General features: G+C 44.1%; 1 protein-coding gene across 5 annotated transcripts in view; it reads right to left on the bottom strand.

Annotated features, from left to right (window-relative positions):
• PKNOX2 (PBX/knotted 1 homeobox 2) overlaps positions 1-27,452 on the bottom strand; it is a 379,920-nt gene that overhangs the window by 32,531 nt on the left and 319,937 nt on the right. For all 5 annotated transcript variants that reach the window (XM_056860518.1, XM_056860521.1, XM_056860522.1 and 2 more), the window contains one exon: positions 255-384. In XM_056860518.1, coding sequence (XP_056716496.1) covers positions 255-384 — 130 coding nt within the window. The remainder of the gene's footprint in view (positions 1-254; positions 385-27,452) is intronic.

Genomic DNA, 27,452 nt, shown 5'->3' with positions numbered 1-27,452 from the left:
TCAGAAAGGAGTGAGAATGAGTTGTCTGGGTGGAGTGGAGCAATGGGATGTATATGCAAGGGAGAAAAGAAGCACATAGAGGCTTCTTACCAAATACAAACAACCCTCTAAACAAACCCATCAACCAGTTTTTCCACCGATTTCCCTCTTGATTATACATAGTTCAAAATCGAGTTATCTAAGGGAGTTAAAAATACCAAGCATGCAAAAGATGCGACTAACATGGTCACTGACGTATGCTCCACGCCTCCCACCTGGCACAACTTGTGAGTTGACCGTCGTCATGGAGATGTTCCCCTGCTGAAGTGCTGAGGCAGGTACCACGATTCCTTGGGGGTTGCCAGATACTGCAGTCATTGAGTTGGGAGAATTCTGCAGCATATCCTAGAGACAAAAGAGAGATTGGGGGAAGAAGAACTGAACACGTTGTCCTTCTGAGGTTTCCAGACACAAGCTCAAAATAAAAGAACTCTCTCCTTAGCTGCACCGTAAGGTTTAGCCCTGAATGCTTTCTCAGACCTCTATATAAAAAAATGAATAAAATGCCCATTCCAATAAACCAGTACATCAGTTCATGCATATTTTTTTTCTTATGAGGGCTCTTATCTTTCTACTATGGATGCAGTGAGTGTGTGTGGGGTGGCTGGGGTGGGGGAGGAGTTATTTAACAGTCCCCAAAACGCCTATACTACGATATATTTCGTTATGTCGTTTCAAAACCGGCAATCCAAGGGGTGCGTTCAGTTACATACGCTATTCAGTTCTCCTCCCCTCTTTTTGCAACACCCAATGAAAAGCCTTTCTCCTCCCATCCCACCTTCCCCCTCCCCTCCCGTTTGCACCCACCAATCATTATTGTTACTTAATCCCCCCCCAAGTGCTTGTGGTCTTACAAAGGAACACGGGAACGTTGGAACATTAGACCAACCATTTTTATTTGTGCAGGGTCCCAATCAAACATTTCCCTCATATGGAATGTCCTTGAAGTAGATTTTGTAAACGGTTCATGGGCTTGAGGGGGAAGGAATGCAAAGGAGGGCGAGGGCTGGAAAAGTAGCGAAATTGCTGCGAGTGGCAGATGGGGGAGGGGGAAGCAGCAGGAGGAGGAAGGGAGAGAGACTGAGGGATACAGCGCCTGCACACACACACACACACACACACACACACACACACACACACACACAAAGTCAGGGCTCTCCTGCCGGCACAAAGTTTCTCCCCGCCTGTTCCTCCCTTTCTCCCGCTGCCGGGGTTGAGCGTGCCTCCCTGCTCTCAATTTTTTTTTTAATGCGCTCGTCCCAACGAAAAAATGCAAGATTGTTGGACCAACGCCCGAAAAGACGGCAGCTCTGTGATTAGCACTGTGCAAGGAACGGCTCATTTCATTTTTTTGGGGGGGGGGAATGCCTGCATAGGTTGTGATTAGGGTTTCCCTGCCGTGCAAATTAGGCAAGTCTTAATGGCGTACAGCGCTCCTTCGGATCAATGATATTGCGCATGCGTGAAAAAAAAAGGGAAGGGGAGGTGGGGAAGCATCAGCGACGTAGACATGATGCAGTGCTCCCCCACGCTCCTCCTTGCAATATGACGATAAACCGTCTTGGGAGCAGTCTTAACAGGCACGGTGCGATCGGAAATGAAGAATATGCATCCAAAACACACACACTGAGCACTATGATAATATGCTGTAAATTGTTGGTGCGATAAGCCTCAAAGTCTGCCTAGTAAACGTCGAGATGTGACATCACCCCATGGGTCAGGAATGACCCAGTGCATGCACAGGGGACCTTTACCTTTATACACCACTTTCCTAATTTCTTTTTGGGGGGGAATATTAAATTTAATATTAATACAAAAACAAAAGCTACCATCACAGCAGCAATTTACAAATAACCAGCAAACAATTGTCATCTGTCCGGTTTTGTACAAACTATTGGGGTATGTAAATAATTCTTAAAATGTGAAAGAAAATGAGCCACAGAAAATGAAATGGAGAATCTTTTGGAAGAATGCTGGATTCCATTATCTCCCCCGCCCCAATGCAGAACAGCGTTTCCCAGGCAGCCTTCAGGTCTTTGGGTGAACTGGCAGACTGCCGGTGGCAGGATGAGAGAAAGGAGGGCTGAGGTCAGGGATATCATTGAATTTATACTAACACATGTCAAGGTATCATTAGAAAAAGAGAAGCCTTGGGGAACATCATGCAGAAAGAAAACACTAATACTAAAGCACTTGTTTACAGCTGGGAATTAAGTACCCATTCTTCAACAATTGTACCTCCTCCACTTTCCTAATTTCAATTACCTCCTCCGTATACAGAGCTGTTTGCCCCATAAGGAGAAACATGTCCCATACGTGAAAGTGGCTCTAGCTATCCATCCATTTTCGCATACCACTCTGCCTCCAAGGGAGCTTCATGGCTGAGTGGGCATTTGAATCTGGGTCTGCCCAGTTCTGGGATGCTGTAACCACTACACCCACTGCTTCTGGAAGAAGGGCTATGCGAGAAGGCTACTGGCTCTAAAAAAACACTGTTTGTACTACTGCTGCAATAAACAAGATGCATTACTGTCACAGTTTTTACTGCAGTCGTCTTGTTTGGGGGCTTCCTAGAGGCACCTGGTTGGCCACTGTGTGAGCAGACTGCTGGACTTGATGGACCTTGGTCTGATCCAGCAAGGCTTTTCTTATGTTCTTATGTTTTTAACTTGCAGGAGTCTTGAGGGGGGGCATGGGGGTGCTGTTAGTGCAACAGTGTTATGTTGATGGCGATTTTTTACTTTATTTTTCTCCTGCCAGGCACCAGAGGGGCAGCAAGCAACAGGCGCTGGGGAGATCTTCTGCCCCCATTGGGTAACTGACAACCTTACCATATTATAACTAAACTACTATTACTACTAAGAGCCCGGTGGTGCAGAGTGGTAAGCCACAGTACTGCAGTCAAAAGCTCTGCTCACGACCTGAGTTCGATCCCAATGGAAGTTGGTTTCAGGTAGCCGGCTCAAGGCTGACTCAGCCTTCCATCCTTCCAAGGTCAGTAAAATGAGTACCCAGCTTGCTGGGGGTAGAGTATAGACGACTGGGGAAGGCAATGGCAAACCACCCCATAAACATAGTCTGACTAGTAAACATTGGGATGTGACATCGCCCGGTGCTTGTACAGTAAACCTTTACGTTTACTGTTGCTACTACTAATACTTTGCACGCATGAAAGAAAAGGCTATAACTCAGTGGTACAGCATGCGCTTTGCATGCAGAAGGTCCCTGGCTCATTCCCTGGCACCAGTTTAAAAAAATATGAACTCTAGAAAGAAAGCTGGAAAAGACCTTGGAGAGCCACTGTTGGTCAGAGAAGACAACACTAATCTAGGTGGCCCACCGGAGGTTAAGTCCCAGCACCTCCACTTGCTCCAAAGAAGTCAATGCCAACAAATCCCTCAAATGGCAAAGGTGGGATGTAAGACCTAGAAGAGTCACTGAAGGATTATCGGTACTGGACTGAATAGACCCCGATTCAGGAGACAATTACCTAGAACTCCACAACCTCTGCTAGTTTCTCCCTAGATTCCTAGATGCACTTTACATATCATTAGTCACCTCATTAAAATCAAGGAGATTTAAGCAGTGTGTGTGCGTGCTAGCAGCCCTCTGAGGACAAGCTGTTCCTTTAACCAGTTTGCGGAAACTAAATCAGCAGAATGAATAAACGTGATCAGAACGGGCATGCCTTTTATAGGAATCAAGACTCAGCTGTGTTTGGCTGCCCCAGGTCCGTCAAACACTTTTAAAAACTTAGTTAAAGGATGCTAACGGTAGTCAAGATCAGAGAATAATTACAAATCCAGATGTGTGTAAATGCTGGTGATATACTTAGTGTTGGGGGGAGGGCCGGGACTGGGAAAATATGGCCGAGAAAAGGAATCCAGCAGGAGAACAAGAGATGCGAAGGCTCAGAAAAGAACAGGAAAAGTATGAAATAAAACCACGCCCCCCACGGACAACTTTTTTCAGTTTCTCTGATGGGAAAATGGGGGAAAATATGGAGAGAAGTGACAAAACTCCAATGGATTTGTTTTCCTGTGGAAAATGCTTTTTAACACAAGGCTTTACTCAAAATGTGTAGTGTAATTTTTTTTTACTTAAGACATTAGGTAATGACCCATGCATCCTGTAGAAATACTGTAGACAACGTATTTTAAAGTATATTTTTATTTAAATGTAAATAATTTTGGCATTAATTTCTATGTTGTAATGTGTTTAATTATTAAACATTATTAAAGGGTTCAGAGGTTTCAGTTTAACGAAGTTTAACTTGATATCCAAATTTGCTGGTAGTCCTACTGTATGAGAATGCTGCTATCCAATTAATACACTTTCTTTTTTTACTCCTGAATTTCTTTTCTACTTTCAAATTTATTTCTGCCTCTCAGATGGCAAAAAATAAGGTATGTATGCTATGGGCGAGAAAGTAGCATAGGGTGCAGCAGTTTTCAACTCTCTTTCAAGTTTTGCGTATAACTGCAATTTTTCTTATAGAAAACCAAAACATTTATACTTTTCAGTTCTGTAAATATGCCAAATAGTACAATTTTATCTGCTAAGTTATAAATAATGTACTTTAAGCTGTTGTCAGTAAAAAAAGTTTAGGTTTGATAGAAAATCTAAATATTGCATATATTTCTATTTTTCAAACATTTCTGTATTTTTCCAGGAAAACCAATTTCCCTCTGGTGTCAAATGTTTCTGGAAATTTTAAATCTCTAATAGGGACATCCGTTTAATTCCTTAAACTTGGCTTTTGTTCATGACTTTTTATTTAGGGAGAATGCAGATTCTAATCTATACAAATATCTGTAAGCACTGAACTAGAAAACAGTAGTTATTCCAAATTGTTCTGTTAAGGATCATTGCCTTATCGATCTGTAAATGATAACATCCCTCCTCTGTATTTCTCAAGCTACTTTAAGCCATGTTTGCTCAGCAGTTCATGGTAAGTTTTATAAGTTTGGATCCTTGTGGAAGTGAAAATCTTGGAAACTTCTGGTGTCTTCGTAATTTATCATACAATTTATAAGGAGACAAATATTATTCAGAAGCCACAGCAAGCGGTTAGATTAGAAACAAGTGTTGTTTTTGTCCTTTAAAGCCCTTGGTTTTGTCCTTTAAACATGTTGGTTTAAAGCCTATATGGTTTGGGACCAGGGTACCTGAAGGACTGTCTTCTCCCATATGTTCTTGCCTGAAGGAGAGGGCTTCTTGATTGTCCCATCGACCAAAGAATCTGGTAGGCACAAGGGAGATGGACTTTTCAGTGTCAGCCCCACAATTATGGAATAGCCTCCCTAAGGAGGTACAACTGGTCTCAGTCTTTAGGAGGCAGCTGAATAGGGTTTTATTTAGCATGAATTTTGATTATCTTAGTTTATCTACATATTGGCAGAAATGATGACAGTGTCCTCCCTTGAAAATCCTCATTACTGAAGCCACATGCAGAATAAAATAACCTGATTCCACAACTTTAAAAATGCACACTAGGGCAAACGTGCGGAAGAACCTTGCCCGAACCAATTCCAATGCTTGTGAATCAACTCCCAAGAAAATCAGGAGTTACTCCAGTGAGAGGAAGAGGTCTAAGTAACCCAGGCCTTTCTGATCTAACCATCTCTCTGAGCACTACAGCAGCATTGTACAAACATCTCATTTTTTAGCCCAAAGCAAACCAAACATTCTTTCTGTCCCCCATTAAGCTTACTATGTACAGAGATATTCTGCAGCAGATGTAAATTAAGCAAATGAAGCTCTTTTTTTTTTTACACAGTTTGCTGTGATCCTGTGAGAAGGGCTGAGAGCTATGTGGAGTCTAAACCAGGGGTTATGAAGGATTGTTACGAAGGACAGATATGACATTTGTTATGACGGATATGACAACTGTTAACGAAGAACGGATATGACATAAATGCCACTTGGTTGGGTCAGGCCATGCCTACCCAGCCCAGATCAAGAGTGGGGGGGTGGCTTCCTTGGCTGGCTTGCGGGCCGCATAAGAACTCTCAAGGGGCCAGATCTGGCCCGCGGGCCTTAAGTTTGACACCCCTGGTCTAAACCACTGGAAATACTACTCAGACCTTTCTGGCTTTTGAGATTTCACCTACAAACTTCCAAGACTATCATTTCAACCATAAGGAAACTTGCTTTTGAAAGGAAAGGAAAGGAAAGGAAAGGAAAGGAAAGGAAATGGAAGAGAAGAGAAGAGAAGAGAAGAGAAGAGAAGAGAAGGGAAGGGAAGGGAAGGGAAGGGAAGGGAAGGGAAGGGAAGGGAAAGGAAGGGAAGGGAAGGGAAGGGAAGGGAAGGGAAGGGAAGAAAGATCCATCTGATTCTGAGCCTGATGCCCAGAACTGGTTTCCGTGCTTGTGTTTGGATTTGGAATGACTACACATATCCTTGATAAATGGATGGAGAGAAAAAACGGCTTTGAGCGTTTCCACACCATATGGTTTCTGTTTCAGAAATTCTGTATATTTTCCCCATGAGGTAAAGAGCAGCTTGGGTGTAGGTGTACAATTTGCACTTGGGAAATACTAAAGGGGGGGAGGGTGCACAACCCCGCTACAGCCCTAATATGAATTGCTCCCACCCACCAGCTGCTTTTAAGCAAATAAATAAACCGATGGGAGATTAGTTCCCATATCTCCTGCCATCATATCCTGTTGAGTGCTCCATGCAGCTCACTGTCTGGACTGTGTAAAATGTCTGGGAACTCTAGACATTGTGAATCTCCTGAAGTTAAGCAGGTGCAGACCTTATCAGATGGGAGGCTGCTAGGAGGCCCATGTAAGCATGACAGCCAGCATGGTCCAGAGTGTTGCACTAGGATTTGGGAGAACTCTGCTGTGCCATGAAGCCCACTGGGTGAATTTGGGATCGTGCCTGTTTCTCAACTTAACCTACCTCACAGGGGTATTGCATGAATAAGATGGAGTTGGGGAGAACCCTGCACACCACCTTAACCTCCTTGTAAGAAGGACAGTATAAAAATGGAATAGAAATTTAAATAGAAATATAACAAGCCAGTGTGGTGTAGGGGTTAAGAGCAGAGTACTCTAATCTGGAGAATTGGGTTTGATTCCCCACTCCTCCACATGCATCCTGCCGGGTGTCCTTGGGCCAGTCACCATTCTCTCAGAACTCTCTCAGCCCCACCTACCTCACAATTTATCTGTTGTGGAGAGGGGAAGGGAAGGTGATTGTAAGCCGGTTTGAGACTCCTTAAAATGTAGAGAAAATTGGGGTATCGAAACCAACTCTTCTTCTAAAAATATTTCTTATTTGCTTCAGCTTTCTCATTAAAATACCCTTAAAAATGGTGTACAAAAATGACCATCAGTTGTGGCAGCAGTAAAATCCCTTAGAGTTGTCAGGAAACCATCTGGAGCATCAGCTTCTGGGGGCAGACCAACCCAACAGATGACCCACCCCTGCAGAGATTCAGGGTCACAATCGGTTAAAACCTTAGCAGACAGCGCTGGGATCCAACAAAGGCACCGTTGACCCCACCATCTGTATACTGAACATTCCAAAACACAAACCTTAGTGGAAGCCCTAGAATAAAGATTAGGCCCCCAAACCTCTGAGGTCAGCCCCCATGGCTATTAAGGCAGACACGAACTCCTGAGGTACTGCTGGTAGGAATGCCTCAACATAGTCAGTGGCCATTCAAGTACTAAAAGCCTGGAGCGTCCTCAACATGAGGTCCATAAACATCTCTTACAGCTCAAGCCAGGAAGCTGAGGGAAATCCCAGGTATATATCAGGTACCTAGCACCAGATTAAAAAAAGACTCAAAACTGGTGCTTTGTCAGAAAGAAAACCTGCCAAGGGAGATGGAATTCTGATAAATGGTTATGACTTCTCCTCGACAATCAAGCATATGCTGGCGTGGAACTGGCCACCATTGTCCCCGTTGCCCAACTACCCCTGTTGCCCAGCTACCCCGTTGCCCAGATACAAGACAGGCCCCTGCCCTCCTCTAGGACTTTATCCCAGATGGTTGTACACTTTTGATCGCATTGCCCTGGTATTCAATTCTAGCTCGGCAAAGCCTAGCAGCCTTGCTTAAACTTCTGGTAAGAGCTCATTGTCCATGCCAAAGAAAAGTTCAACCGCCAGACATCGCATAACAGAGAAAATGTGACCCACAACACCCTGCAGAAGACATAGCAAAAGGATGACTTTGTCCAAGAGGCCCTCTCTTGCCTTGAAAGCTTCTTGTGACTAGGATTTCCACTGAGCTCCTCTAATATGCTGCTGGTGACTCAGCCTTTAGACTTGTGCGGTGTATTGTACAAGCCATCTGCTCCTTTTGGCTGCCATTGGTCTGGCTTACAAGACACGCCTCTTGCAAAAAGCGCACTATGTGCATGCCAAGAAATTCTCTTCCAGGAGCCAGCCACACTATCAGCTCACAGCTTGCAATGTTGGGAAAGCCCCAAAGTAAATGATGCAGAATCAAATTATTCAATTATTAAAGAAGACATTCTTGTCATTGTTTGGGATAAAGGGGTCAGCATTCAATTAACACTTTTGCGTTGCTGATTAAATATTTGTCTTATCTGAGTAAACCCATAAGGCATGACATTACTTTCTCAACATCGTTCACGTAGCACACAGTAAACAATCTCTGGCTCCCAGAAAATGCAAAAGCTTGAGCAAACAAACCAGCACCAAAAAGGGGTGGGTGGGTTTAAATTCTTTTTCTCTGTAATGTTTATGAATTTGTTCTGTAGGTAAGACCCTTGATCCAACTTGACTTGCTATCCAAGAGTCTGAGCTGTGCTATTTAGGACCTTTTCCACACTCTGGAGTTACTCCTGATTTTCTTGGGAGTCAATTGCACAAGCATTGAAATAGGTTTGGGTAGGGTTCTTCTGCACATCTGCCCCTTTGTGAATTTTTTACGGGTTGCAGTACCTTTTGCAGTATTAGGGATTTATGGATGACTCCTCTTTTCTGTAATAATGAGGGGCTGTCAACACCAGATAAGGTTAAGAAACTCTTGGCAAGTGTGGAGTTCAAATCCCTACCCTTCCATTCTCTGAAGGAGATAATCTCTGCATGTGACCAAGTTGAAGGAAGGGGAGAATAAAATTTTAGTAAGAAGAACTGTTCAAGCACTTATCCCAATCTAAGATTTGCAGCGTCATTCTGTTACTATGTTGTACTACTACCTTACCTTGGAAACTATGCCTTCCAAAATCTGACTTGTATCTGAATACATGTACAGTGAGGATTTAAAATAAAAACTTGAATGTTTTTCATGAAGTTTCAGGGTTTCTGTACAGGGAAAGATTAGTTTTTTTAAAGAGGTCACTCAGGGTGGTGGTGAGGGGAAAGGATTAGATGTTTACCACGTGTGTTAAACTCATATTTTGCTTTTATAATATGACCAAGTTTTAGGGGTTAGCATCATTTCTTTTGTTCAGTTATTTGACTAAACAACTATACCATTCAAATGATGTGTTATCAGATTATACACATATGGACAAGCTTTTTATGCACTGTGAGGATCACATGAATTTAAAAGTATGGATTTTGACACAGCGTTCTTCCCACAATGAAGAAACATCACGGGCACGTTGCACAATCCAGGGGGACATTTATAATGTCCAGAATATACCTGAACAGAGTCTCCAGTTTACCCTTCCCTTAATCCAGATCAAGTTATAAACTCATCCCAAATCCAGTTTTAATATAGATGCCAGAATCATAAATCATTTCCAACTCTACTGGGTGTTAATGAGCGGGGAAGCTGAGTGCTGACTGTAATCTTTGTTCAGAGCATGATAATCCAGAAACAGATCTTCTTTTGCCAATTGTCTAATCTCACCCTCAAGGAAGAAGATGCTTTTCATGCGCCGTTTTTAATCGCAGTCTCTGTCAATATTTCCATTTATACTGAGCTGACCTTTCTACTGGAAATATGTCTAAAATTTGGAATTGCAAGTGCAGGGGCATTTCCAGAGGTCAGTTTTGTGCACTTTAGTCTATTTGATGCACACACTTCAGGCCTGGCTCCTTTTGTGGGGATGCTGCATTCCCTCAACAGTGAATGTCCTACATTGGGACCTCAGAACATCCAGCTCTTTGAAGGGATGAGCGCACCCATTGCTATTACAACTGCTGTGAGGAATGTGGCTGAGGAGAAAAGGGCTCCATTGGCTATTAGCAAGTGACACCAGCAGTCATGAACAGCGGTCTCCTGCCGCTGTGCCTGGGCCATTCTGTTACCCCAGTTCTGCTGCTCTGGACTGCTTATGCAGTTTGTGTAAAATAGGTGGGGGTACAGGACCCTGCCTCCCCGCCCCCTGCACACACAGTAAAGCCCACAACCCATTTATTTTTACCTGAATTTTCTTTTTTTTATTCTTTTTTAAAATTTATTTTCATAATCAAGGGGGTACAGAAAAAAATAGGGGGAAACAGATAGGGAACTTTAACATGTCATTTGTCATCTCCACGCCCAGGCTTATTCATAACTTTTGTCTCACCCCATATTAGATCCTAGTGTAATATTCTGAAATCTGTTCTAAATCATTAAATTCTGTCATTACTGCTAAACTGTATCTAATTTTAACTACTATACTTGACTCTGTAATAAAAATATTTGATTCTCATTAGGTAGCAATCCTAAACTCTTCTTTCTTATACATAGTTGTATCCTGTGTATTTGTATTAACCAGTCACTTAATATATAGCAATTCTAACCATTTAAGGATAAATGTTCACTTTGGTAAAAGAAAAAAAAATGCACAGCTTTTAAACAGCTGAATAAAATGAAGTGTCAGGTATTTTTATCTTTTTCATTTTATTCAGCTGTTTAAAAGGGGTGCATTTTTTTTCTTTTACCAAAGTGAACATGTATCACTAAAATGCAAGGAGTCCACTACAGGCACCCTCCCAAGTCGCTTCATATTTATTTATTTGTATTTAACGTATATGCCGCCTATCTGACAGAAATGTAAAGCAGTTTACTATAAAGATAAAAACAGAATTACCACATGACTCAAAACAGCAGGGTACACAAACGTTCTAGGAGCACGCAGTAAAACCCGTAACGCAATTGGCGGAGGATAAACAAAATAAAGATGGAATCGAGGTGAGGGCTGGGGGAACTCATTGGGCTACCGAGAGCTCAGACAAATAAGAGAGATGTCCTTAATCTGTGGAACTGTAAAATTGGGTGATTCCTAATTTTGTTGGCTTTGGTTGTAAACATCTACTCTGTATGGTCAGTTTCTGTTTTACCTGTTTTATCTGGTATACCTGCCGCAAATAAAAAAAAATTTTTTATAATAAGAGAGATGTGGGCTGGTGACAAAAAGACGTCTCTCTGGAAGAAGTTCCATGAATGGAGTGTTCCCAGAAAAGATTCCCCTCTCTCTCGCTGACACCTGATTCCCTTCTGAAAGTAGAGGAACCAGGAGAAGGGCCTCGGGCGATGATCTCAAGTACTAGGCAAGTTGGTGTGGGAGAAGGAGGGTCTTTAGGTGTCTTCTGTTCAGGGCTTTTAAACTCAACACTGGCACTCTGAACGGTATCTGGAAAACTGGAATCCAATGTAGATCGCTGAGCACTGTTATTATTACAGTACATGCCAGTTAACAGCCTGAGTCCTGTCATTTGGACCTGCTGAAGGGACCAAAGGCAATCCCATACACGATGCATTCTGATGGGTCTATTCTTGATGTTGCTAAGGCATGGGACACTTGGCAGGGCTGTCCTTTTACAGCAAGGGTCCCCCAACATGGCACCCATGGGCACCATGGCACCTGCTGACCATGGCACCTGCCAATTGTTGTTAGAAAGTCGGTGGGTGAACATATTAAGAACACATAAAGCTGCCTTATACTGAATCAGACCCTTGGTTCATCAAAGTCAGTATTGTCTACTCAGACCGACAGCGGCTCTCCAGGGTCTCAGGCAGATGTCTTTCCCATCACCTACTTGCCTAGTCCCTTTGACTGGAAATGCCGGGGATTGAACCTGGGACCTTCTGCATGCCAAGCAGATGCTCTACAAACCGTGCCACAGCCCCTCCCCTAAATCGGTAGGCCAACAGGGCTTCTATTGGGTCATTGGAGATCTGATTGGCTGTGCAGATTTTTTTAAAGTTGCTTTAGCAGCAGCTGCCACCACAGCACAAGGATCTTCTTTGTGTTGACTGGCGGTAAGCTGTATGAATGCAAGAAAATAACAATATGTCCATTTTAAAAGGCATCCTGTTAAATACAACTTCTCCCTGAAGCATCAAAAAGTTACTATTAGAGTTATGCATGATCTCACTCCTTGACATTTTGTGGTTGGTTCTGTTTTTTGTGGCAGCCATTTTGTACTTGTGCCCACCATCCTGTGTCAGAATTCCCACAGACTCAAAAAGATTGGGGACGCCTTACCTGCAGCACTTCCATCCTAAATTATACTCCTTCATAACATCCAGTATACCCTACCCAGCCCAGCAGCTTGAATGTGGACTGGCTGTTAACTGTATTCTCTTTCAACAAGCCCTTGCAGGGCTATCCCCAAGTCTGAAATACAGATGGGAGCACTCATTCACTGATTGCATTGATAAAGATGTGAGTTTAAAGGCTTTATAGAACAGGATCTCCAAGATGTTTCCCTTCCAGCAGGACTCTTGACTTCTAGGTTTGCTTACAAGACAAGGGCCCTTTCCTATATAAACTTTGGTTAAGAGCACTGCTATCTGGCTGTTTCCTATGTAAACTTTGGCTGTCAAGAGCACTGCTATTTAACATCTGCCATTCAGTCCCAGAGCGGAGGACTCTAATCTGGAGAACTGGGTTTGATTCCCCACTCTTCCACATGAGCAGGGGACACTAAACTGGTGAACCAGGTTGGTTTCCCCACTCTTCCACATGAAGCCAACTGGGTGACCTTGGGCTAGTCACAGCTCTCTTAGAGCTCTCTCAGGCCCACCTACCTCACAGGGTGTCTGTTGTGGGGAGAGGAAGGGAAGGAGATTGTAAGCTGGTTTGATTCTTCCTTAAGTGGTATAAAAAGTCAGCATATAAAAACCAACTTTTCCTATAAAATGGGCCCAGCATAAAAACAGCCCAACAAACATGCCTATATTTACTTGAATAGAAGATGACACTGAATGAAGCTGACCTCCTTAAAAATGTCATACACACCCAAAAAAGTGTTATGGGACATAACTATAACATGTATATAAATGTAACACAACCCCCTCCTTTTTTTTTGATGACATACCTGTGAATGAACCTAGTCGTGTATTTGAGTAACTACTCTTTTCCCATCTGTTCATTGCATTCATACTACATTTTTATCTCACCCCTCCTCCAAGGAGCTCAGAGTGGCACATGATGGTCTCCCCTCCTTTGCTGTATCCCCACAACGACCTTGTGAGGCAGGCTAAACTGAGAGAGTGGGGCAGCCCATTCCTGAGGGGAAGGGCGGGGCCAGTGACTGGAGGCAGCGCTGCTGCGCTGCCTCCAAAGGAGGTCCCCCCCCACTGAGGCTGAAACCTTCCCCTTCCTGCAAAAACCCGTGCAACCACTCCATAGGGTTGCATGGGGATAAAAAGGTAAAGGTCCCCTGTGCAAGCACCAGGTCATTCCTGACCCATGGGGTGATGTCACATCCCAACGTTTACTAGGCAGACTTTGTTTAAGGGGTGGTTTGCCAGTGCCTTCCCAAGTTGTCTTCCCTTTACCCCCAGCAAGCTGGATACTCATTTTACCGACCTCAGAAGGATGGAAGGCTGAGTCAACCTTGAGCTGGCTACCTGAAACCAACTTCTGTCGGGATCAAACTCAGGTCGTGAGCAGAGCTTGGACTGCAGTACTGCAGCTTACCACTCTGCGCCACAGGGCTCCTAGCACAGGGATATGCCACCTAAAAAGGTGGTGTATCTTGGGAAAAGAGAAAGGGGGAGTTCCTGGGCCGAAAGGGCTTTGGAGACCACCTAAAGATGGCCTCTCCCCTGGCCCTGTGCTGGAATGCCTCAGGAACACCCCCGGGAGGATGGTGCGAGGCTGTGCTAGTGTGCCTGAGCGGTGCTGCCATGGCAGCACTGGGAGGATGGCATCCGTACCCCTCGCCAGCATCCGTGCCGACCTGGGCAGCGTAAGTGGCACGGGCGCTGGTGCAGGGGGCCTGAACACTGATGCAGCCCCTTCCTGGCCACCAAAGGACTTTTGTCCTTTAGGCTCAGGAATGGTCTGTGAGTGGCCCAAAGTCATCCAGCAAGCTTCACGGTAGAGTGGGGATTCAATAATGGGTCTCCCAGATCCTAGTCCAATACCCTAACCACTATACAAAGCTCCCACCAACAGCAGGAGAGTCAAAATCACAGGAATAACATTGAGATTAGACAGCTGGGTCCATTAAAATATAATGGATAATAGAAAAAAAGTACCACAGATGACGAAGATCACCAAGTTTTTTCCTTGAATCGTCTTTGATTCACAGCTGATAAGAAAATGTATTTTTTTTAAAAAAAGAAATACTTTTGTTGTTTTCCCTAGTGTAGAACTATGACCTCCCCCTCCACTGCCGCCTTCTGATTTCTCAGCTCCTTGGCCTGATGTTCCTGCTCCAGCTGGGGCCAAAAAGCTGACTCTTCCATTCCTAATAATTTCCTAGTGTGAGGCACAATGAGGTTGGGGAATAAGGGAGGGAATGATGGGGGGAAAGGAGAGCCATGCTTTCTTGTGTGGCTGGCAAATGGGAGGCTTTTGCTGGCCAAGAAGAAATGCAGCAATTCCCAACTAGAACTGGTTCTGTATATCCATCTTGATTGGGCTTCCTTCAAGCATCAACAGATCTCTATTCCCCCCCCCCCCCACAATGCTTGATTTGCATCCCTTCCAATACAAAGGAATTGGGGGGATCCTATCAATGTCAATCAAACCAGTTAGGGTACAAAAGGTAGTAAAGAAAGTGGGCGAGAGCAGCCCTGATTCTTAGGGTCACCAGGTTCCTCTTTGCCATCGGCGGGAGGTTTTTGGGTGCAGCCTGAGGAGGGTGGGGTTTGGGGAGGGGAGGGACTTCAATGCCATAGAGTCTAATTGCCAAAGCAGCCATTTTCTCCAGGTGAACTGATCTCTATCGGCTGGAGATCAGTTGTAATAGCAGATCTCCAGCTAGTACCTGGAGGTTGGCAATCCTACTGATTCTGGCACCCATCAGCACTGCTTCCCTCCTCTTTTGCAAAACAGGCCTGCTCTGGCCTACGCTTTTGTACGTGACAGACTAGAGGCAGCTGGATTCCCTTCTCTCATCACAGTGGGGGAGGCAGAGCCCCAGCACCCTGGAGCCAGAATTGAGCATGGGGTTTAAGATTCATCTCTCCCCCCACCCCTCTAAGACGACTTATTTCTCTCTCCCTCTCTCTTTCTCTCTCTGTAACACGAATCTGAGTAATTAACAACTTGAGAAAAACATTAGCAAGCTGCCTCCAACAAATCTGGCATCAGAGTGGAATTTTTATCCTGCTGTATCATTTTCCAGTGGGGAGCAAGCTCACCGTGAGCACAGATGATGACTCTTCTATTTCAAGCTGCTGGGATTAATTCTGAACCATGACGAATTTCACACTCTTGCTCACTCTTCCCCCCCCCTTTTAAACTGTGTACTTAATGCCAAGTTGTGGTGGAAAATCCCTGCCCTAAGTTTTTCCAGAGCTCTACCCAAGGCCTCAGAGATGCAGTCCTCGTCTGGAGCCCCATAGGCAGTGGCAGGTTTATCTGCCAGCGATGCCAAATTCAGCCCCGCAAAAGCCAAACGAATCGCGATTTATGAGCAACCTGCCTTGTTGCATCAGGACAACGGAGCCCACTTCAGAATCAGCCTCCCCAACCCCAACACTGCGCTGAGATTAGAACTGCGGGTGGAAAATTAGATGGAGGAATGAAAAGCGCCTAGTTTGCCACTGAGCTGAAGATGCACGGCGACTTTTTCCGATGTCGCAAATACTTTCCTGGGAGCAAAATGTCAGAAATAAAACAGCAGTGAATCAGGCTGAGTTATACCACGCCATAAAACCTTGGGTTTTCAAGCTGAGACAGGCTGCCTGAAGGAAGGATGAATGGCTGCTCAGGGAAAGGAGAGCTTCTACTGGATCGAGTTGCAATATTCCAGTTCTCCTCCAAATTCCAGGCAGCCTCATTTGAACAATCTGCACATTGTTTGCTAATTATGCAAATCAAACATTAGCACTGTCGTAGCATTGTCGATGGATTTGCTTTGCGTCTGCTCCTGGCAACCACCATAAAAAGTTGGGGGAGAATCACAGAAACCACCTCCTTTCCCCTGACCATCTTCTCAGGTTTGGATTTGCTCAGCCATTCTTCAGAGGATAGTATGGCTTTCTAAAAGAGCAATGTGGCCAGCGTGTCGATCACAGCAGCAGTTTCCCTCACTGGCTGCAACAATGGAAGTCAGAAGGATCAGGCTTGATCCTTTCCAAATCTTAGCCTTATATTGCTAGGTTTTTAGGGGCTAGAGAATTTTTTAAATGATTGAAGTTGTGCAACTGTCTGTCAGCCAAAAATGTACACAGTATACAATGCCACTGGTCCAGTATTTGCCATCTGGAATGTAGCATTCCTAAAAACCCTATTATATTTATTTCATACAAGGGGGGCTTTGTGGACCTTGAGAGTTACTGGTGTGTTAAAAGAAGATTAATGAATCTGTGTAGTACATTTTTATCCCATCCTTCCTCCAAAGACGCCAGCCCAGCGTAAATAGTTCTCCCTTCCTCATTTCCCACGTAACAACCCTGTGAGGTAGGTTAGGAGGAGAGAGCGTGTGTTCCAAGGTCATCCAGCTAGCTTCCATGGCAGAATGGCAATCTAAACCTGGGTCTTCCAGGCCACCGGCCAACGTTACACAAAGCTGACAGAAATGAAACTGATTTGAATACAGTTTCTTGCAGAATAGTATGTTTCATATAAAATTTAATTGCAATTTTCACCTATTTGTACCGTTTCTGATATTTATTAGCTCAGAGTTGTAATGCACACATTGAAAAACAGAGTGAGGGAAAAGGAAGGAGGAAGATCATGGAACAGAAGAGTGCTGAGACGCTGTCCCGCAGGAACGGGCCCTGTTTCTCATTATTCCATGCATTTACTCAGCACCCATCCCTGGGAGTATCTGCGAAAGGTCATGTGGCTTTGATAGGGAGTAATTAACATTTCCTAACTGTAATGATCCAATGCTTAGTGACCTCTTCAGCGCTGGGATTTTAAATAACGGGGGCAGAGAAAAATCTAGCCACTAAGCTAAATAGCTCAATCGCCAGGTGTTCCCAACACTCATTATTAGAAAGAAAAGCAACACGTTTTGTGTCCCTCATCCTGATTGTGGCTTAATTTTTCCATAAACAGACTCCAGAGAGGAGAACTCGAGTATCCTGGCTTCTGCTACCCTTGGCTTGCTCTACAGAACAGTAAGAAAGATCTATATTGCACCATAGGCTGGATCTCAATGACTCCCACTCAGGAGTCACATGGCAATTTGTACATATGAAGCACAAGAGGAGTGGGGCAGACAGTGTTGTATAATGGTTAGAGTACCGAACTATAACTGGGGAGAAGTGGCTTAATCTATGTTACAGGATTGTTGTGAGGATAAAATGGGAACGCGAGAACCATATATGCTGCTCTGAGCTCCCTGGAGGGAAGCTGGGATTTAAAAACATATGATGGGGCCAGGAAACCTTCTTACACTTATTTTGACGATCTCCTTATTGTACCACTTTAGATAGGGAGGGGTGAGGCTGGCAAGGGGGTCTTGACATGCTACAATGCTCCCCTACAAAACACTGAAAACGAACTTATTAGGGAGAAGGTTCTGAGTCTAGGCCACCTGAGGAGATGCATGCAAAATGAATCTATTTATATATATAGCACTTATTTGCATAACTGATTCTGTGCACCAAATCTGGGCTTTCTTGAAGTATGTGTGAGAGAGCAGAGAGAGAGAGAGCAGACCCAGCTAAAACTAGGATCCCTTGTTGAATAGAAAACACCAAGGAATACGACTATTCTGCCCCCTGAGCACAAATGAAGCTGCCTTATATTCTAATCTATTCAGCATTGTCTACCCTGGCTGGCAGCAGCTTTCCAGGGTTTCAGGTAGAGGCCTTTCACTTCAATCAGTTCTTGATCTTTTCGCTGGAGACTGAACCTGGGACCTGCTGCACGCATGGCAGATGCTCTATCACTGAGCCACACCCCTTCCCCCCTTCACTGGTCTACAATTAAATCTCATATAGCTGGGATCCGGGAGGCTACTTCATTGTAGTGTTACACTAGTCTGGACTATACCACAGCTGGCACCATGGATAAGCTAGCCCTGAGTTTTACCCATACAGGCCAAATGCCTATTTTTACTGTGATGAAAGCAGATATTGTTAAAAGAAACATCTTACATCTCTGCAGGAATGAGAGCATCAAATATTACGGAACATACCAAAACATCACAAGGCGGTTCCAAATATATATCCAAAATATTTATAGAACCCTTCTCCTGCTCCCGCATTATTATTGACATTAACATTTCCATCTAAGTCAGGAATTTCTAGCTCTGCTGAAGATGTTAAAGCGCTCCTGTTACGCATTGTGGAATGCAGCAAGAAAAAAGAAGGGAGAAAAGATTTTACACCATTCTTAACTCTCTTGGTCACAGATGCCCTCAATGATTACAGCACATTATTTCTTAAGAACAAATTATATCTACAACCATTGCTTACATTTATTTCCATCTTGTCCCAGGAGACATTGTGTTCCCCCCCTCCCTCATTTTATCCTAATAACTGCCTGAGAAGTAGATTAGGCTGAGAGACGGGGACTGTTCCAAGACTACCCAATTACCTACATGGTAGAATAGGTATTTGAATGAAGGCCTGACCAGTCCTCGACCAGTCCTAAACCTCTAACCACTACATTTCAATAATAAATCATGGACACAAATAAAAAAAAAAGGGTGGGGGGAACTGCTCAGGAAGTAGCTGGAGAGCATTTTGACCTTCTTTCATGTTCACCAACAGCTGCAGAAATTGCCTTATTTCAGAAATGACGTTTCAAAGAGGGACTCCCAGGGTATGAAGCTGTTGAGTTGAAGTTGTCACGCAAAACTGACCACTATCAGATGGTTTTGAACAGGAGCTAGAAATGGTTAGCTCACTAGGAAAAACAATTGCTCCTTATTAGAGGTTTATTTACACTATTAGCCTTGCCTGGCCAGTCCAGTATCACATGGTTCTGTCCCTCCTATCATGACTCTTGTTTTCTTTTGTCCTCTGCAGAGTCATGTAACACACCTCTCTCTTGGACTGCTGGGCCTTCAGGTCTCATTTTGCCCTTCTTCTGTCTGTACCGACATGGATATATCTACCCTGTCAATTGGGCAACCCTTCACACATCTGATGAAACACTTCAAATAGGGTTGCCAGCCTCCAGGTGGGGCCTGGGGATCCCCTGGAGTTACAGCTCATCTCCAAACCTCAGAGATTACGTAGTTCCCCTGGAGAAAATGGCTGCTTTGGAAGGTGGACTCTACAGCATTGTACCCCACTGAGGTCCCTGTCCTCCCCAGGCTCCACCCCCAAATTTCCAGGAGTTTCCCAACCTGGATCTGGCTACCCTAACTTCAAATTGTATGTATGTGTTTCATTAGTCTTTAGGGAGCCACAAGATTCTTTTCTGTTGCTACAGAGTGATACTGGATATTTCATGCATCTGATGAAGTACGCTTTGTTTCATAAAAGCTTATGCCGGAATAAATTGTTTTAGTCCTTAAAGTGCCACAGCACACCTATTTAAGTTTACTGCAACAGAATAACATGGCTACCCCTCTGGAATTTTAGAGTCTTTAGCATCTTTCTCCAAACATTATTTTGTGTTGGTTACTTGAGTTCACATGGACTGCCCAGGTATTATCAGATGTTCCAGATGTTTTTTAACATCCTGACTGTAGCCTCTTCCTTTTTCTCCCCTAACAGTGCCAGTTGTTCATATAAAGGTTCAAACAAAACAGGTAACAGGAAGTTAATCCTGCCTCACCTCACCTCATTAGCAGTCATTCCAAGGTAATATACGATAACCAGCACAAATAGTTCATGTCATATATGTTAATTAGTCTGCCCTCCCAATCAGAAATAAGTTGGTAAGAACAATTTCTTCTATGAATTGGATAAGCATCTATACATAGCACAGAAACAAACAGCATGAAAAAGCACCCACTAAGAATGCAAATAACAGAATATTTTGCCCAGCAGAGAAGAGTGACTGGAAGCACAGCCGGTTTTAAACAAAAGACCATCATTTTACTGAATGAAACACATTTTGTAAAGGGTTGCACTGCTTTGCCCCCCCCCCACCCCAGTGATGTTCCCATGGCTTTAAAACCTGTTATGGCAGGCAGAAATTCAGCAGCTTAAAAGTTTCTTGGCTTGGAAGGGTCAGGAAAAAGGCTTCACTTGCTCAGTGGCAGAGCACCTGCTTTGTACGCTTTAGTTCCCTAGTTCAATCCCCTGCATCTCCAGTTAAAAGAGCTTACATAGCAGGTGTGAGCGAAAGACTCCGTGCTTGAGATTCTAGGGAGCTGCTGGGAGGACGCAGTGAACATTACCGGGCTAGAAGAACCTGCAGTATATGGCAGCTTCCTATGTTCAAAGAAAGTTGGCAACTCTAGATCTGCAACATGATGATCATTTCAACACTCTAACATGTTTCTGTCCCTTACTTAGGAAAACTGTCCCATTTTGCTAGGGCTGGTGGAGGCTTGGTTTCTCCCAAGAGGCCTCCTCCTGCTCAGAGGCTGACAGAGGTTGCCAAGGGTTGCTTGGCACTTTCGTTGGCCCACATTCTGTTAGCAATGACCTCTGTCCAGAAAAGCAAGCATTTTGAGAGTAATATGTCAGCTAGTTTGGCTTGCTAGTAAGAGCCATGTTTTAAGAATCCTTTCCAACATGTACACGATCCTGCTGTGTGAGGAAATAGCACTCGCTAAGTTGTTCTCAGCTCATGTTGCAAGTTTGAAGTGCCAACATATGCATATAAGGCTCAAAGAAATGTGAGAAAGCTCATTTGGACCCTGGGCATCGATCCCAAAGAAGCCACGATTCTGATGCATCTCTCCAGTAGTGCAGGAACTGTGGGCTTGAGCAAAGAGCCTCCTGGGGCTGGAAAGGATTAAAAGGCCCTGTAGCCCAACTGTCTGTTGCAAAATAGGATCAAGCAGCTCCAAAAAACTGACTATACCACACAAAGCCATGGTGTGCCACAAGCAGGCAGCGGCTGTGCACAAAGGTGGTAACAGCAAAGAGCATGCAACAACACAGGGTTACATGAATCTTCCAGTAATTTTTTGGGGGGAGGATGCACTCAAGTCTGTCCAAGGTATTTTGTCTCCTTAAGCATCTGTACTACATAAGGGCACAGTCCCTTGCGGTATTGGCGAGGATGCTCATGGCAGCGCTGCCGTGCCAGCGTGAGCGCCCCAAACACCTGCATCCGTGCCACTGTTGGTGGCGCTAGCGGCCCGGGTGCTGGTGCAAGTGGCCCGGATGCTGGCGTGGCCGCTTCCACACCTCCTGAGCTCTTTTGGCCCCAAAGTTCAGGAATGGGCTCCCCCGCTCACATATCATCTGATTAAAATTGCTTAAGTTAAAAAAACAATAGTACTCTAGTAGAAAGCATGCTTTCATTGGACTTAAATGATGCATGTATGTATTGCAGTAGGCTTTCCTGTACTCCAGAAAATACAGCAGGCCTATTTTAAGTTGCCACCTGTAGTTCTTTCTATAGCAACTTGTGTTGAAGATGAGATTTTTTCCAAGCTGCTGCCCAGTTAATCAGGATACGTTTGTAATTAATTAAAAGGGTTCTAACCAATTAATGGAACAATATCACACATACTCAAATAGAATCTGTCTTGCAGATGTTCCCTTCCTAGTTCTCAAAACACTCCACATCTTGATAAAATACCTAGTTACTCTTCCAGCCCATGCAAGGGGTTCAATCCAAGCATCTTTCTGTTGATGAAAAGGGGGGAAAGGAGGGATCTTATCTGACCACCAAAAAAGACTATGGTCTTTTATGCATGGGAACTTTGACTTACTTTCTCCGCTGGTCCAACTCAGTTTTTCGTTGGGGTTATGCATGAGTTTTTCCACCCCTTCGAGATGACCTTGTGCCCAGCCCATGCAATGTCCGGGTCTTCCGTAATGCAATTCTTCAATCTCCCCTGAGATCAGCCCGGGTCAAATCGTCCCCATTTCCATGCATAAGCCAAAGCGTGGGAGAGGGGAGCTCGGGTGTGTGTGACATTTTTCTCACAGTAAGCACTACAGTCAATTACAAAGCAGCGTTTTCAAGGGGAGGGGACTCAGACACTTCCAGATTTTTGCTGGTGATTCTAAAGTACTCCAGAAACTCCAGGACTTTCTCCAGGGCAAACAGCAACATGCATAGCATTTTAAGGATTCAGAACAGAAAAGTGTGGGTCAAGAGAGCCTCGAACCCCAGGTAAAACTCCCATGCATAAAAGACTTTAGCTGAGAATCAAGGGTCCGTCCTGCATGCACAAAAGCCATGTAGGCTGGGGGCTGAAATACAGAGAGGAATTTAGTGGGATGAAGAAGCTGGGTGGATCCAATCCAATGGCTGCCCTATGATGGTCTGGCCCACCACTGAAAAATGGATGCTGACCCCAGACCTAATGGATAACCCACTACGGCCTTATGAAATGTATTTTCGCCTTGTTCAATCAGGCTTGCTGTCAGTTCCTCAAATTTCAGGCTGAAAATGTGCTTCAGTGTGCATTCCTTGGTTATTTCGAAATGTGATTCCCCCCCCCTCCATGAAGCCTTCTAGCACATCACTTTCACAAGAACTGATGTTTAACTAATTTTAACTGTAATGTGTGAACTTTTCCACCAACAGTTGGCGAAACGTGCTATACCATCCTGACAGCCATGCGAGTAAAGGAAAGTGGAGCCACTCCTTGACGGAAGAATTCCTTGTAAAAAATGAGAGAGTGAAGAAAGGTGGGGTTTTAGTCCCTCTCCAAGGGCCTGATTATTTCCAAAGACTTGTGCTAATTTTCTGATATGATCCTCACATCTTTGTGAGGCGCTAAATCCTCATTACTTTTCCTGACCGATGCATTCTAATTAGATCAACAGTTAAAAAAATTCACAATAGCCACAGGACGGCTTTCCATCTCATTAACTCCTCACATATTATTTTCATGAAAATTACTGATAAAAATGTGCATCTCCATTTGCTGGGACTCAGAGCCTCGTCGGCTCATATCTAACATCTCTCTCATCGCCCTGGATGCGAGCCGTTGCTATGGCGACTCGCAATAATAGAAACTAATAAATTACAAACGAGATGCTCGTTGAGCAATTATTGTTCTCCTTTATGCAAGTTTCTTGCTAATTTTGATCATAAGGGAAACTACAATAAAGCAGTAAAGGAATATTAAGTCCATTTCTAAAGAATATTTGAAAACAAAGAAAGGCTGTTTTTTTTAGATCAATGATTAAGTGATTTGGATATTTCAGTGTATCTAAATGGAGAAACCTGAACTTTTAAAATTTAATTTTTCTTGCCTTTCTCCCATTGGAAACTCTCTGGACTATGACATGGTTATTGTCACAGTGCAATGGTCCTGGTTTGGGGAAAAATGGACATTTAGGTGGACCCATCAAGTATCCTGAACTCAAGGATGGTCTTAGTGATTTGTGAGCCCTTGGCGACAATCCAGGAAGGAGCCCCAGAATCACTGTCCCCCATTGGGTCAAAGCAAGGGTGGTTTCACCCTGGGCAAGGTGGACAGGAACGATTGCTGCCACCGGAAGCCAGCTGCCCAAACCCACATGGGGCCGGTGTAAGAAGTGGTGGGAGCTAATGTGGTTGTAGTGGTTAAAAGCGGCAGACTCTGACCTGGAGAACTGGGTTCAATTCCCCAACAGAGATCAGTTCCCCTGGAGAAAATGGCTGCTTTGGCAATTGGACTCTATGGCATTGAAGTCCCTCCCCTCTCCAAACCCTGCCCTCCTTAGGCTCCACCCCCAAAATTTCCAGGTATTTTACAACCCGGAGCTGGCAGCCTTAATAGTATATCTGTTCTCAATATGCAAGCTCACAGCCACATCTAACCTTTTTTTGCTACGGACGGCTGCTATGTTCCCTGTTGGGGCAACAAAGAAATCAGTGGTTTCCTCATAACTAGCGAAAAGCTGTGTGACCTCGTACATGCCAAGTGTCTCTATTTACCATGGACAGTCCGTATTTTCAGACAGATGTCCTCGGTACACTGGTGTCCTCAACTTGTTACTATTTTTTAAAGCCTTTGGGGGGGATACCTTGCTAAAATTTTGTATGTGTGAGTTGCTACTGTTGTCACTCATCAGGGTCCAGCTCTCCCTCTAGGGTCTCCTAGAAGTTAAATATGAGTGATGGTGGATATATCTAGTGTCTTGTCCACATGCATGTCAGTCAGAACCAGACACATTTGAATTAGATTTAAAGGTTATTTTAAGTTCAGAAGCTTTTACCTTCCTATAATGAACACACTCCTTGCATCAGCAAGAACTTCCTGAACTTCTCTGACCCCCTTGAAGCATTGGTGCACACCAAAATAATAGCAGAAGGGAGGTTCCCCCCCACCCCAGGATAACTTAGGCAAGATAATGGTGACCCTGATCTTGCAAAATCCATCTCCAGCCAAGGGAAAACTTGGGTGGGCCAGGGCATGGAGTGTTAAATAGACAGAACTTGGGGGCACTACTAATCTGGGGAAAATACTAATTGCCAGAGGGTTTTTTGTTGTTGTTGGCCATAGGTTTTCCTATTCTCAAAACATGCTCTCATTCTTTAAATTAAGGCTATCACATTGCAAATGAAAAAAGGCTGTGTTCCCCTTTCCCCCTCAAAAAACCCCAAAGGTGGGGTAAACCTGTGCCAAAGGGTAGGGTGTGCACCCCACAGTTCATCCTGTTTGTGCCCCCCCCACTCAGACCTCACATTTGGTACCAAAATATACACACATAAAAACTGCACATCCAAACTATACTATGTAAATTACTGAAACTTATACACATTTACTTACACAATATAATTTATTTTCCTTCTGTGGGTCCTATCTGCACAAAGAAAAAAAGTAAATCATGCAAAGTAACCAATTATTAAGATGCACGTATTGCTTAGGGAATGTGGCAAGAGGTATGCCACCAATGGCCTGTTTTCTTTCCATGAAAAGCTGCAAAGAGCGCTGAATTCCAGCACCAAGGTTATGGTCTGCCTAATCCTTTATGCTAGCAGGGGACTGGGCTAGGGAAATGCTTGTGTCCACTGCACAGATCAATAGAGCTCTATGTAGTGAGGTCAGACTATTGGACTCCAACCAGTTGGACCGTGGCTCAAACCAGCTAGACCCAGGCTCAGATCCACACTCTGCCTTGAAGTTCAATGAATAACTTTGGGCAAGTTACGCAGGCATTCAGTCTAACGGGGTTGTTGTGAGGATAAAATGAAGAAGCTGCCCTGGGCCCAGCTGTGCCGGAGAGGGCGGGTATAAATCTAATAAATAAATAGGGAGGAAGCCATGAGCTTCTCAAGGAAGGGTGCAGGATAAAAATAATATAATTAATAACTAATGATCTTGGCTCTGCATCGATTGAACGATGAAACAGAAAAACAAAAGAGGATATTCTTTTATTGTTGCTTCTTATGAAGTATATTCCTCTTCCAAATTCATTCTCTTAATCTTGGTATCTTTTTTAGGGAGAATGGAAGAGGTAGGAAAAGAAAGTTTGTTGTGTTTCCCCCCCCCCCTTCTACTGAGGCAATCTCTTTCTTGCTGGTAAACTGTAACTGAGATTTATTTGAATCGCCAGGGCTTAGAAACATAACGCTGAAAAGCAAATTTTCTGCTTTGGGATGCGCATAAAAGGGGCCTTTAAAAATCCAGAAGAAAAGAACTATGGCTTTTCTCTCAAGCATTGCTAGTTATCATGTTCAACTGGGCAAGGTTTCGAAATATCAGTCTTTTTACTATGGGGAGGGTGTGTGACACTTTTATTCTGCGATCCTGCACCCTGTTACATTCAGGTTAATCCAGTATAGGAGTAAAATGAAAGTATAAATATAAAGAAATTAAATGCTTAGATGATGACTTTTAAAAAATTTTACACAAACACAGCAATCAACGCCTGAATGCTTGAAATGCAAAAACTAAATTGTTGAAATGCAAACGCTAAATGCAAACATACACTCACACCCATACACTAATTGTGGCATTAATGCATGTAATAATTTTTGGAGGAGAATTATTTATGTACATTCTGCATCTATAAGACATTACCTCAGAACCCCCCACTCCCGTCATGGGTGGATACTCTATGTCATGTCCAGTTTGGTCCTCAATCCCATCTAGAGGTACTCAGAAAGTAAAACAAGAACTACACCTCAACTTTCACTTTTCCTAATCAACAATGCAAATTCTGAATAAAATCCAGCAGCAATAGTTATTAATTACTATTAAAACCTCAAGGCAACAGGATGGACAGCCCAATCCTGAAAGGGGGGGGGCAGCTAGGCAGCAGCCGGGAGCAGCACAGCCAAGCGCCTCCACAGAGGCTTCCTGGCCACTGCAAGGAAAATAAAAGTAATTTTAAAATGAAAAAGGGGGAAATGCCCCCATAGAAAGTAACAGGGCTACATCACCCAAAAAGGTGGCGTAGCAACGCCGCTGCTCAAGGGGGCATTCCCAGGGCAAAAGGGGCTAGGAAGCAGACTAAAATCAGCTCCACCCCTTGGAACACCCTGGGAACGCCCCCCCAAGCCAGTGCAGGCTCCCACTTCTGGGATTTCGCTGCTGGTGTAGCAGTGCTGGAGGCGGAGCCCCTCACAGCAGTGTGGCATCCCGGGGCCAGTATGAATGCCCCCCCGTACCAGCATAAGTGGCCCTTATCTTGAGATAAGTGGGCACTTATGCCGGCATGTTGATTCCCCCCCCTACTTCTTCAGGATTGCACTCAAAAGATATTAATGATGGTGGAAAGGGGAATTCCCTGAGGAGGTAACCCAGTCTAAAGCCAAAGTACTAGGACAGTAGGGACTTACCTAGCCTAGACATTTGGACAAGGGCCTCTAAAGAAAGTCTTAGTTCTAGGGCAGGTTTATGTGGGAGATGGTGGACCTTCAGATACCATGCTTAGGTTATTTTACAGGTCAAATCCAAAGCCTTGAATTGTGTCCGAAAGCCAATGAAGATCTTTCGTGATCAAGGTAATAAGATCACAATAGAGTGTTTTAGTCAATGGGTGGCCACCATATATTTGAATCAGATGGCGTTTCCAAACACTTTCCCACAGTTAGCGGGGTGATTCTAT

This window comes from Euleptes europaea, chromosome 14, assembly GCF_029931775.1.
Source record: "Euleptes europaea isolate rEulEur1 chromosome 14, rEulEur1.hap1, whole genome shotgun sequence".
Lineage (NCBI taxonomy): Eukaryota > Metazoa > Chordata > Lepidosauria > Squamata > Sphaerodactylidae > Euleptes > Euleptes europaea.
Note: the sequence above shows the minus strand (reverse complement) of the source record. Positions and strands in the feature narration are given on the sequence as shown.